At 41.6% G+C, this 12,062-nt stretch overlaps 1 protein-coding gene and 1 long non-coding RNA gene across 2 annotated transcripts in view; one reads left to right on the top strand and one right to left on the bottom strand.

The window, feature by feature from the left end:
* LOC120323093 overlaps positions 1–12,062 on the top strand; it is a 37,332-nt gene that overhangs the window by 15,026 nt on the left and 10,244 nt on the right. The gene's annotated exons all lie outside the window — the stretch shown is intronic.
* On the bottom strand, positions 5,503–9,798 carry LOC113990219 (cryptic protein-like). Its single transcript, XM_027725445.2, has 6 exons — positions 9,489–9,798; positions 9,293–9,342; positions 9,005–9,181; positions 8,087–8,201; positions 7,864–7,973; positions 5,503–5,988 (listed from the first exon to the last, which is right to left on the bottom strand). Exons 1-6 carry the CDS (start codon positions 9,509–9,511, stop codon positions 5,864–5,866), a joined length of 600 nt encoding a protein of 199 aa, XP_027581246.1. The 5' UTR covers positions 9,512–9,798; the 3' UTR covers positions 5,503–5,863.

The raw sequence follows: 12,062 nt of genomic DNA, 5'->3' as shown, positions 1-12,062 counted from the left end.
TTGGTTAGCACAGCTAACGACAGGTATGTCATATGTGCTCAGATAAAAGGAGGACACAGCATAGGAATGTACTTGATTGGCTTTTGTTGTGTGCTATCACACTGCTGGAGATGTTGTGCTGCACATTGTTTCTCCACAAGTCTTTTTTTTCCCCACAGAATTGCTTCTCACATGTCCACACAGACAAGTGCTGGGGTTCTGTGAAGAAGCCTCTGTGAAGCACAGGGGAAGGCAGAGACACAGAGCAGGAAGCATGCTTCTATATTTCCTGTTTCCCCTAAAGAGCAATGTTTGGAGGCAATAAGAAATTCCAGCTATGTTACCAAAACATAACCTATCGTAACTGTTACTGACTTAGTCTGGCAAACCAACAGCAGCAGAGCAGACAGGAAAACAGAGCTCAGTTCATTTTAACATCACATGGTGTCCATAATGTACCTTCAAAGCTAATTAATATGTATACTGGGACTTTGTTTTCCAGCAGGGATTTCCTCCCTGTACAAGAAGCAGCTTTGGTGCTTCAAGGTGAGGCTTGAGGTGAGGGAACAAAATGTAGAGACTGAAAGAACAAGACTAATGTGGAAGCATGGGACTTGCCAAGTCTGTTAATCTTCCTTCTTTTTTTAAAGCTTTCGGTCCAAAAGTCCTTAGAAGAGTTCATGTACAAAGTCAGGTGAGAAGGACCTTTGACACCTATTCTTCTTTTTGTTGCTGACTCTCTGCTTGTTCAACTTAAAGATGCTCTTGCGAAGATTGGTTTTCCAGCATTGTACCACTTCTTCATCTTTAATTAATTTTTTCATGGTACTTTCCATACTTCTTTTATAATCTTGTTGATATGAAAACCAGAAGCACAACTTTCCCCACAGAACTTTCTAGGCTTGGACTAGAGATTTTATGACAGTACAGGAGACAGAACTGTCTGTTTCTTTGGCCTATATAAGTGATTTTTTTCTTATTTTTTCTTATTATTTTCTTATTCTTATTTTTCTTATTCTTATTAAATTTATATATTTATTATAATATAAACATATTATTTCTTTCTTATTATTTTATTATAAATAAGAAATATGATTTATTTCTTTTTTATTCTTATTAATAATTCTTATTATTTAAAAATTTTTGCAATGATTTATAAGTAGTATAAGTCATATGAAGCTTTCTGTTTAGTGGCAGATATCATATTGCAGACAAGAGGCAAAAGAACACATTGCTGGTAAGAGATGCAGGATGTTATGTGCCAGTCCTGTAAAGGAAGCTGATGTTCAGCACTGCTGTGCTGTCCAGTGACAGAAAATTCTTGATGGATGGGCTGAAAATGTCTCTCACAGTCCTGCCAAACCCAGTCTTGTGATTTGAAGCAGGGCAGGCTGTGTGCCTATTTCTGCTCACAAACCTCTGTGCCTGATAAGAGGTGACCAGCTCTGCCCCGGGCAACATGTGAAGCTCAGAGTTATCTCAGCTGGCAGAGAAGGAGACCTGAGTCCATGGAACCAGCTGCTGGAGGCTCAGCTGGAACATGTGCTTTCTCTAACTATAACTGCAATGCCAATGCCTTTCTGAGTGCTTGTTTTTGAGCCTTTACCAGTGCTTCTGTCCACAGAAATATGTGGGCATGTGAAGTATGTGAAATGCTGGTAGTACAGCACCAGCATTTCATCCAAACATCAGCAAGCAAATAATATCTGAACTGAAGCCTCACAGGCTGGATTATAAATTGTGGTTTTGTAAAGATGTGGTTGGGCTGCAGAAGATGAAGACAGCTGCTAATGAAAGCTATTGCTGTGCCAGCAGGTACCTGAAGACAAATGCTAGGCTCAACATGCATTAGGCATCTGGTTTTATTCCAGTGGCATATGGCAGCTTCACGCCCTTATCAAGAAGTCACCCTGACAGCAGCAACAGCCAAGGACAAGGTCAATCAGCCAAATGTGGGGGGAATTACATGTTTTAATATCTTCTCTGCCCAAGAATGTGCTTTGCAATCACAAAGAGTAACTCACAATGCTGGGGTAATTTTGTAGAGTGCAAGTATAGAGCTGCTGGGTTGTCATTAATTCTCCCAGAGTTATACATGACCATGATGTAAAAGGTGAGGCAGAAAGTGAATTAGAGGTGATGATTGCAGGGTGTCTAGGTAGACCTCCACAAGACATACACCTGTAACCTTGGACAATGCTCTTAAATATATGGTTTGACTTTCAGGTTCCCCCGTGTGGATACAGGAATCAGACTTGATGATCCTTATGGGTACTTCTCAGCTCAGGATATTCTATGAGTCTTTGATTCTGTGATTCACAGGGCTACTCAGTACATGAGCCAGCCTGCTGTATTATATCACCCTTCCAATAGACGGAAGATAAAATATAAAGTTGTTGTATATTTGATCATGATGTGAAACTGGTGGGTGTAATGATCTGGCCACATAGCATGCTGACACACTGTTAGAGTAAATGAAAGTTTAGTAGTGAAATATGTGGGGGTAAACCTTGCCATCTCACATATGCCAATTAAAAAAGAAAACAAAAAAAACCCCAAACAACTCTGGATAAACCATTCTGGGAATTACTTCTAATTCTCTTTTGGATGGTTGGGAAAAATAGGCCTTTTTCACTAGACTAGAGAAGGCTACTGGCACCTGTGGGTACCATTAGCTCTTCCCAGGGGCAACAGAAATCCGTATCTCCTTGCCAGGAGTAAAAGTCAAAGAGACAGATGAGTGACACTTTCTCAGCATCTGGTACCTGCAAGTTTAGCTTTCCGGGTCTGCATGAGGAAACCTTGGTGCGCTGCGGGGCCTTTGGGCAAAACAAATCACTTCTTTAAATGGGCAGATGACAGAATCCCCCTGGGGACCTGTGCTTGGCAGCAGAGCTCCAGCTCCAGGGGCTCTTGGCCATGGAGAAGGGAGCCCCTCCAGCACACTGCTCCCCAGTCTGGGTCCTTATCAGCTGTGGGATGACCTTGGAGTGGTGAAGCCTGGAGCAATTGCACCATTTGTTGTAGTTCTGGAGTCAACTGCGAGCAGCCAAAGGTCTAATGAATGCTCTGGGGCCAGTGGATCATCTGATAAATATTTGTCTTTGAGGGTCTTCCCCCTGCCCAAACATGGCTGCATGTGGAGATGGCACATGCATGAACCTGTGGCAACAGATGTCTACTTTGCTGGGACGTGCCATGTTTGACAGAGTGGCCTGGGAGTTGGCGTGAGGCTGGAGAGCAAGCATTGCTGTTTGCTATAAACAAACCTCGGCAAAGGGCCTGTAATTGCAGTGTTAGAAGATTGGCCAGGCCTAGATGGTAGCTGGGGAGGAAAATAATGCTTTCTTTTATCTGTTCTTGCAAACAGCTGGAGACAGATAAAAGCGGAGACAGTTTTAACCTAAGCAAAGATTGTGACTGTGTGCTTTCCTTTGTTCTCAGTTCTTTCTCTTTTCCTCCCTCTTAGTTATATTTTTATTTGCAAACAAGACTGTGCATGGGACTGCTTCTGAATGTGGTTTCTTTTTTTCTCCTTCTTGTTTTTCTTTAACTTAGGGAGATACCTGTTTCTCCTCAAACTCAGCTCCTGTGGCTGCCTCTGCTGCAAAATGTGCAAGGACAAAATGTGCAAGGACAATAGACCCTGTGCTTCATTCTGCACTCTCACAGCTTCCAGAGCTCTGACACAAAGACCACAACTAACCATCCCTGGGGGAATGTTTTGCCATGGCTTGGTTGATATAAAACCTTCTTGAAGCAGTAATTTTCAGATTTTTCCAGTAACAGAATGCAATGGCATAGGACAGGAAGAAAAGGAGCTGTTATCTTGAAAGCAAACAAGGAAAAACTTTCTGTCACTACTTCTTGAGAAAATTTTCAGAATTTAGGATTCAGAGTCCATAGTAATCTGCACTAGTATAATTAGAATTACTTAGCCATCCAAGTTCCCCACACAGTGTTTTGCAACTGCAGGAGCTGAGCTGTGCTGCATCCAATTTGATGCCCTAGGCTGACGTTTTGGTGCAGCAAGAAAATGTTTCTTTTCTAGACTTTTCAATTGCTCTAATTCTGCAAGAAAGGCTGACCCAACAATAAATAGCTCCATCAAGGTGACTGTTGCAGACACATAGGTTCATCTACATAAGGAGTTATTCCAGACCAACTTCTCCAGATTAAATCTGCTGTAGGTGTTATTGCAACAGAAATAGCTGTTCTGCTGTAAAATCTGTATTAAAACACTCTTTCCTTTTGTTAATTGCAGTCTTTAGTGGCTATGTGTGTTTATCACATAAGAATAAAAAATAAGCATATACTTCAAATTTATTTTTCATGCAGTATGTATTTTCCACATATCTTGCTGCTTTCCTCGGAAAAGTAAAGACAATTTGAAGCACATTACAAGCTGTATTGCCTACAGCTTCTCAGGTACCCTTCATGGCAAGCCAAGATGTTTTTACAATGGCATTCCTGAAATTTCAGCATCTGACAAATAAAGGCACGACTATTTTCCTCCAGCTGTTCTCTTTGATATTTAATTATCCTAAGCTGGTCCCTGGAAACACAGGCATGCAGGTACAGACCAGTCTGAGGGAAATAAGGAGAATTTCTAACGCAGTGTATCCTGTGTGAAGAGTCAAAAGCCTCCTCTTTCAGCTCAAATCTAGAGTGTGGAAAGGAGCAGTCTGAATCCTTTGCAATATTTATCATGAATATGTTTTTACACAATGAATCCCTGTAAAAGCCTGTTTCTGAGCAGTCACAGATTGAAAGACAGCCACAATATTTTGTCATTTGTTGGTTCTTTGCTTAACAACTGGAATGTCTTGATTTGTGGCACCCAATAAATCAATTAAAAATTTTAAGAATTAAATACATTGAACTTTTAAAAGACGTTAAGGTTTTTCTTCATCAAAAATGTCTTTCTAGTCAACAAAATTATGAATTTGATTGTTTCTATGTGGTAGCTCCACTCTAAAGGGATAAAGGTACATTTTAGGCTTCTCTTTGCAATTTTTTCAAAACAAACTTGTTTCTGGTGTTTTATAAATGTGCATGAAGGTGCATTTACATGTCCAAGTATTTTGTATTTTACAGCCTAGAAACAGTCGTATTTAAATGATACATAAATCAAGACAGCTTTGCTTTAGAAAAAGTTAAATGAAGTTGCTTTTTGCTGTCTTTTTGAAAAAGAAAAGAGGAGCTGATATTTCTAGGGTGTGAAATGAAATAAATCCCCAAAAGACAAATAACCATCAGCTACGTGATTCCTGCCTAAGGTTGTGCATATGTACAATTAAGTTATAATAAATTAATAATAAAACCTGAAATACTATGTAACCTTTACAGTTCTTCTCCATATTAGGGTTTTTAAGATATCTATGGTTAAAACCCTCATTATCTCTTTAAATTTCTGATGGTTTGTTCCACCCTGCCCTTTTCTTACAGGATGCAATAGAATGACAAATGGCAGGCAAGTTTTTGAGTTTAAGTAAAGCTAAACATAAGGCTTTTCAGGGATGAAATCAGCTTTATTTGTTAAAATACTTGTACTGTGTACAAAAGAAATTACTATAAGTTACAATACTTAAGGCATAGAACATTGAAGGGGTGTTTGCTTCCACTGGAAGAAGAATATTTTAGAAATAAAGAATCATTAGAATCAGACATCGATAGCAGTAATAATATAATAATATAATAATAAATACTTCATATTTATATAATCTGAATTTCTAATAATCCAAGCATTTCAGCATGAATTAATATATCTTAATATGTCTCCAACATGTAGGTAGAAGAGTCTTCTGTAGCTCATAGAAAAAGAAAATTGTATGACTCATGGTGAGGGTTACATCAACCCTCATATATATCCCCTTGTCCAGTTTCACAACTGCCAACAGCAGAACTCCAGAAGGATGGTGAGCAGGCAAGCGACTGCAAACACTGTTTGCTGTAATCTTAACGCATTAGAATACAGTCTGGTAATTTCCTCCTTTTCTGATTTCAGTTCTAGGGAAAAAAAAAATCGAGAAAATAAGATGGTTAATAAATAAATATGTAAATTTGAAAACAAAAGACTTTCAACATACTTGAAAAGTCCTTTGACATCTCGCAGGTACTTAAGTTAAAGGTATCAGCTGTTAAAGCCAATCAAAGGGACTATTCTCAGGAGAGAGATGTAAATAGATGTCCCATCAATGATCGTTTGAGGAGCAACTGATAGCATTTATCAGCTCTTGCAGGCATTAATCTCAGAATAATCAAAAGTAAATACCAAGCAAAAGCAAGAGGAAGAACTTCACAAGAGGTATGCACTCAAGCCTGAATGTCAGCTTTTAACCCTTCCTTTAACAGGAGGGGACTTCACTTGCAGCACAAGCAGAAAGCCAGACCCTCCTTAACGTGAAAGCCACCGAGTTGCTGCTCATAGGATTCTTCACTGACACTTTTCATTGTCTTCTTTAAGCTGAGCTCAAGAGCAGTAAGCAGCAGACTGCTTTTACTGAGCGTGGGGAGGCCCATTATGTCTTTTGCTCCTTTAATGGGAAACAATAGGGCTGATTCAAAGGTGAACACCCAAGCATTTAACTCTTCCGAAGAGTTTAATGAGCGAGCTGTGTGCTACATGTAATTGCTCAGTATAGGCAACCTCAAGGAAAAAGTGGTTCTGGTGGTGGGTTTTAATTTTTTTTTTTTTTTTTTTTTTTTTTTTTTTTTTTTTTTTTTTTTTTTTTTTTTTTTTTTTTGGTTTTTTGTTTTTGTCTGGGGTTGCAAGGATAGAAATGTCACCCGATATTTTAAAATTTGCATTTACATTTGAGTTGGTGGCATAACTCAGGAGTCATAGGTTCAAGACACTGCTACTCAGGTAGGAATCTGGTCAGGAAATAAGAGGCTGCCAGTTCATCGGGGTGCAACTGAATCTTGAAACTCTTTAGGTCTGTTGTTTTCTCACCCTGCTAACCAGTGATATTGGCACAACTGAAGGAAAGCACAAGACGGGATTAAGACATGATGGGTGGAAAGGGCAAGAATATTTCGCACTGATTTTGCCACTGAAGTGGAAATATTGTTAAACCCTCATAAGTCATCTCAAGAGTATTGAAAACAATCTGGATCAAAGTAGCCAGTTCTCCACGGAAAATAATACCTGTTAAAGCAGGTCTTTAAATCTTTATTCTAGCTGATTGAAAAATATTCATCCATTTATTCAAGGATTTTCACAGGCTGATGTAGAAAGACAAATACAGTGGTTTTCAGGAGACTGGATGGCACTGCTTTACACTGATCAGGACATGGCTACATGTTTTTTTGTGTGAAGTGTACTCTGTCTTAGAACTCTGTATATGAACATTATGAAGATACAGATCTTAAAATAAGGTTCAGACTAGTTTTGTAATTTGGTTATGATTGATAATTCTGTGTTTTAAGTAGTTTATGTGAGAACATGAAAATTTTCACAACTTGTTTCTCTAATCTAATACGGTTTTTACTTACACCACACCAGTTTAACACTACTGTTTTTTTTCTCTTTCCTTATCTAAGAAACATATTTTGTATGCTTGGATGTGGTTAAATGAGAAGCCGCAGATGTGCAGATTTTGCAGAGTGAAGAAATATTTAATCTCTGCAATTTTCAATTAGAGCGGCGGAAAGTTTCCTACTGCACAGAATTATAAAGATCTGAAAGTATTTAACGTGATGCACTATGCAGGCAACAGCGGTGCTGTTCACTGCTTCACTGATGCACTCTCTGAAGCAAAGCAGCCCACTGTAGAAGTTTGAATAGAGCACACACACAGCATCCTCCGAGTGCCCCATCCTTGCAGAAGGCAATTCTATCACCCACGGGACAAAAATGTTTGATTTGATGCCATTTCTTACCGCAGTTATCTCGCATTATTTCCGACAGGCAGTTCAGGGTCCCGTAGCCGCAGCGGCACAACCAGCAGCCCTTCAGCACCCAGGCGCCGTGGGCGATGCTGCCGCAGTTGCTGCCAACGACAAGGGAGACATTTGGTACACGCCTGATCCCAAAAACAACCATCCAGAGCATCTCGTTCACTTTTCCTCCCATTTTGGTCTGATTTTTTTTTTTTTTTTTTACCTTTGCCGCTCGTCGTGTTCACAGTATCTGCCGGTGAAATGCTTTAGGCAGGCACAGAAAGTCCCTAAAATACAGGTCCCTCCGTTTTGGCAGCAGTGTCTGCTCAGTTTTTTACCTGCAAGACAATATTACAGATGTTAACAAGCATCTCAGGGGCTCTGAACCTCACCTTTTCCTTGCTTTTCCACCTCAGGTCTCTCCAGTTGCCAAAGTAGCCAAAGGATATCTGGTTTTATTGTTTTTAGAGACAATAAAATTATATGCCTGTTAGGAGTGTTTGTTCAGCTAAACCCAGTTTGTTTAGTTAAGGATTAGAAACAAACTACCAGGGATTACAGGATGGTGAAGGAGCAACGCCTGGCAATCCTGTAGCAGCATCATGTACTCGGGTGAAATATTTCACTTTGACAGACAGAGGTTTCAATCACACTAAGAAATGAGGCAGTTACTGGAAAGCGATGCTTATTTTTGAATAAAGGATGCTTTGTTATTTAATTTTGAGAGGAGGGGGGAACGCTCCCTTCAGCCTTTCTCAGACTCCTGGGATTGAGCACCAGTATAAAACTTAATATATGTGGGACGAAACCGACTACATTTCCCCCCCTGTTAGAACTGTTGCTTTCATGCGGCTCAAACTTTTTTTTTTAAAGTAACTTTTTTATTATCATGAATTCTAGTTAATTTGAACAAATGAACAGAATGTTACGAGATTTCACATACTTTTGTCTATGCAAGTGATTCTTAGTATCATTCCCTTTTCATTAGCACATTTTGCAAGTGAGAAGTCCTCAGTTCTACCTTAAATTTTTATCACCATTTCCTGAGTGACCACGGAAAACCAACAGGCTGGAAAATTCTAGGACAACAGTTTTATAAAAAGTAATTTTGCGGATTGTTTACATAAATAATGTTACCTACTCTCTGTAATTCCAGTGAAAGGTACCAATGACCTGGAACTCTGTTGCTTTCTGCTTTCATAGCTCTGATTCATGTCATTGAGTGCATTTATAAAAATCCCTTCGTTCTTGGGCTGCTGCTTTTGAGCTGTGGCATTGAGACTTTTCACATCTTCTTCACTTTCTTCTTTACCACGGCCTTGACAAGAAGTGCAAATATGGAAGGGAATTTCTTTTAATAAAGAAATACACAGGCTAAATGTGCAAGGGGAACACGACGGGGCGGTGAGAAACACGAAGCTTCCCTTACCTTTTCCTAAATGAACGGCCTGCCAGACCAGCGTCACAGTGAACAGAACTCTGCAAAAAACCCCCCATGAACTGAAATAAATACGTACCAACAAGACAAACACTAAAACGAAGGTGGGTGCGCGAACTTTTCAAAGACTAAAGGAAAAAGCATCCCTGGCTGGAGAAGGTCCCCCGGCAGCTCGGGGTGAACTTACCTAACGTGATTTTCACAGTACATTTTCCTGCAGCTTGAAATTCCCTCGAGGTCCTCCGGGAAAGCTTCGGCAGGAGGAAGGTGTCCTGAGCCCCCTCCTGCAGGCTGTCCTCACACCATACACGGCAACAGGAGACGGAGAAAGCGGGATGGAGGAAACTTTTCTCTTGCTATCCAGCTCACACCAGGAGTGCCAAGGGCACAGTCCGCAGCTGAGCCCCTCACCGCGGTCCTGGCGGGCAGGGACGGACCGTCCCGGCGAGCTGGGACTCCCTAGCCAGCCCCTGGAGGGTGGAGCAAAGTGGGGGCATCCACTGCTGGGTGGGGGCAGAGTTAAGTGCCCGTGAGCGCAACGAGCAGCCCAAGGCAGGAAGGACTCAGCTCCAGCTTATTTCTTGACATAAAGGACTTTGAGCCGTCTCATACTGCGTGGGGAAAAAAACCCAACAAAACAAAACCCCCAACCAAAACAGAAAAACCACTGTTCTGCAGAACTGCAGTAGGTATATATAATGTATATAGTATAAGAAACTGCAGCAGGTATATATAATGAAGGTTAAAAGGCCCGGCTCTACCTACGTGCCTTGACTTTGCCAGGGTTTTCCACCAGGGGCCTGCTTTATGAGATCGTACCACTTTGCAGCACAGATCCTTAGAGCCTGGTACTACAAAAAGCAAAACGAGGTTCTTGACAGAAGGTTGCTGTCTCACATGAGCTGTTAATAACCTTCTGAGACGTTTTTTGAAACATTTTTTACTGTTAGTAAAATTAGATCCATGAGTGAGTATTCCTAGCCTGAGTATTCCTAGTCTGAGTTCATGCAGTATCAGCAGATACCTACATGTGATTTATCATGTGCACTGCAATGGGCTAAGACCACTCACACGACTTTACTATGACTCAGTGGCATCAGCAAAAGGACCTGCCTCTGGGCAGTGCTAAAAGAGCAGCTCTGGGCAGCCTTTTCTCAGATGGCCTGTACCCCAAAGTGCATGTGGCCTGTACTTAAGTTGTGATAGGGAACTACAGCAATACAGCTTGTTTTGGTTTTTTTTGGTGGGAGGGAAGGACATGTGAAGAAGAGATGCTTTCACTGTGCCAGTGCAAACGAAGCTAGTACAAGTTACATCTTGGCTAGACACATGATCACATCAGACATAGGGATCAGACCTCCACTGAAGAAATGGCTGCACTGACTAAAGACATTACCTTCTCCTGGTTTGTGACTCCCCGTGGCTGTCATTTGTCAGATTTGCCCCATCTGAACTGTGATCGTTTCTCATCCAATTTGGTACAAAGGCTGGCTTAATTTACAAAGAGAGCTGTGCTGATTAAAGTCACCCTCTTGGCACTGAAGCAGATGGAGGGTGTTTTGAGGACATATTCTCTTACACCACTGCATGCAACATGGGCAACTAGTAAGAGAAGATGGAAACCATGGTACAATTAGAAACCTATGACCTAACTGCTATCATGGAAACATGGTGGGACACACAACTGGAGCACTGCAATCCAGGGCTGTAAGCTTTCCAGAAGAGAGAGGCTGGGAAGAAGGGGTGGGGGAATGCTCTGTGTAAAGGAACAGATGGATTGTGAAGAGCTGCCTCTGAGAAACAGCCACGAGAAGGTTGAGAGCCTGTGGGTAAAAATCAAGGACAGGACCAACAAAAGACACCGTGTGGCTGGGGTCTGCTGCAGGATGTCTAATCAGGGGAAGCTGCTGAAGAGGCCTCTTGCTTCAGCTCCAGGATTATTGTGCTTGCAAGCTCCCATCCTGATGGAATGACACGGATGTCTCCTGGGAAAGCAACATAGCCAGCTGGCAGGCAATCCAGGAGCTCCCTGGACTGCATCTGGGACAACTCCCCGGTCCAGGCACTGGGCAAACCAACCAGAAGTGTTACTGGATCTGGTGTTCATTTTAATGAGCTCATTAGAAGGGTTAAGGTTGGAGCAGCCAACCTTGTGGTGACTGGACCCTGACTGAGTTCATGATCTCAAGGAACAGAGGCCTGGCAAAGAGCAAAAGTCAGGACCTTGGACTTTGAAAGGATGAATTCCAGCTGTTAGAAGAATCAGTGGATGAGATCCCCTGGGGAAACTGGGAACAGAGGAACTGACCAGACCTGGCATCTGCTTAAGGCATAGTTTTCTTAGCATAGGAAATCAAGCAAGACAGCCTGGAAACCAGCATGGCTAAGCAAAGATTTGCTCCTGAAACTGAGGAGTGAGAAGGAAATGCACGACTGGTAGAAGCAGGGACAGGTGACCTGGGCAGAGGACAGGTTGTGTGGGGTGGGAGTCAGAAAAGCTAAGGACCTTTGAAAATGAAGAATAACAAATAGGGATTCCATAAGTACACAGGTCAAAAAGGAAAGGCCAATGAGAGTATACCCCCTCTCTCTGATAAATGAGAGAGGAGAACTGGTGACAATGGATATAGAGAGGGCTGAGGTACTCAATAAACTCTGCAGGGGTACATCAGACTTGGTGGATAAGACATTGCCAGTGCTGGTAGAACTATTGACTCCAACTGATCTAAGCTCAACTTTTTTCTTGTAGGTACAGACTGAC

The sequence above is a fragment of the Pipra filicauda genome, unplaced genomic scaffold (assembly GCF_003945595.2).
Source record: "Pipra filicauda isolate LSUMZ 115617 unplaced genomic scaffold, ASM394559v2 scaffold107_size2268652_pilon, whole genome shotgun sequence".
Lineage (NCBI taxonomy): Eukaryota > Metazoa > Chordata > Aves > Passeriformes > Pipridae > Pipra > Pipra filicauda.
Note: the sequence above shows the minus strand (reverse complement) of the source record. Positions and strands in the feature narration are given on the sequence as shown.

Coding starts and splice junctions, on each gene's coding strand:
- LOC113990219 (XM_027725445.2), bottom strand. CDS start 9,511: ATGTACTGTGAAAATCACGTTAG. Junction 9,343..9,488: donor TACTGTGAAAATCACGTTAG/GTAAGTTCACCC, acceptor GGTTTTTTGCAG/AGTTCTGTTCACTGTGACGC. Junction 8,202..9,004: donor TTTCACTGGAATTACAGAGA/GTAGGTAACATT, acceptor ATTGTCTTGCAG/GTAAAAAACTGAGCAGACAC.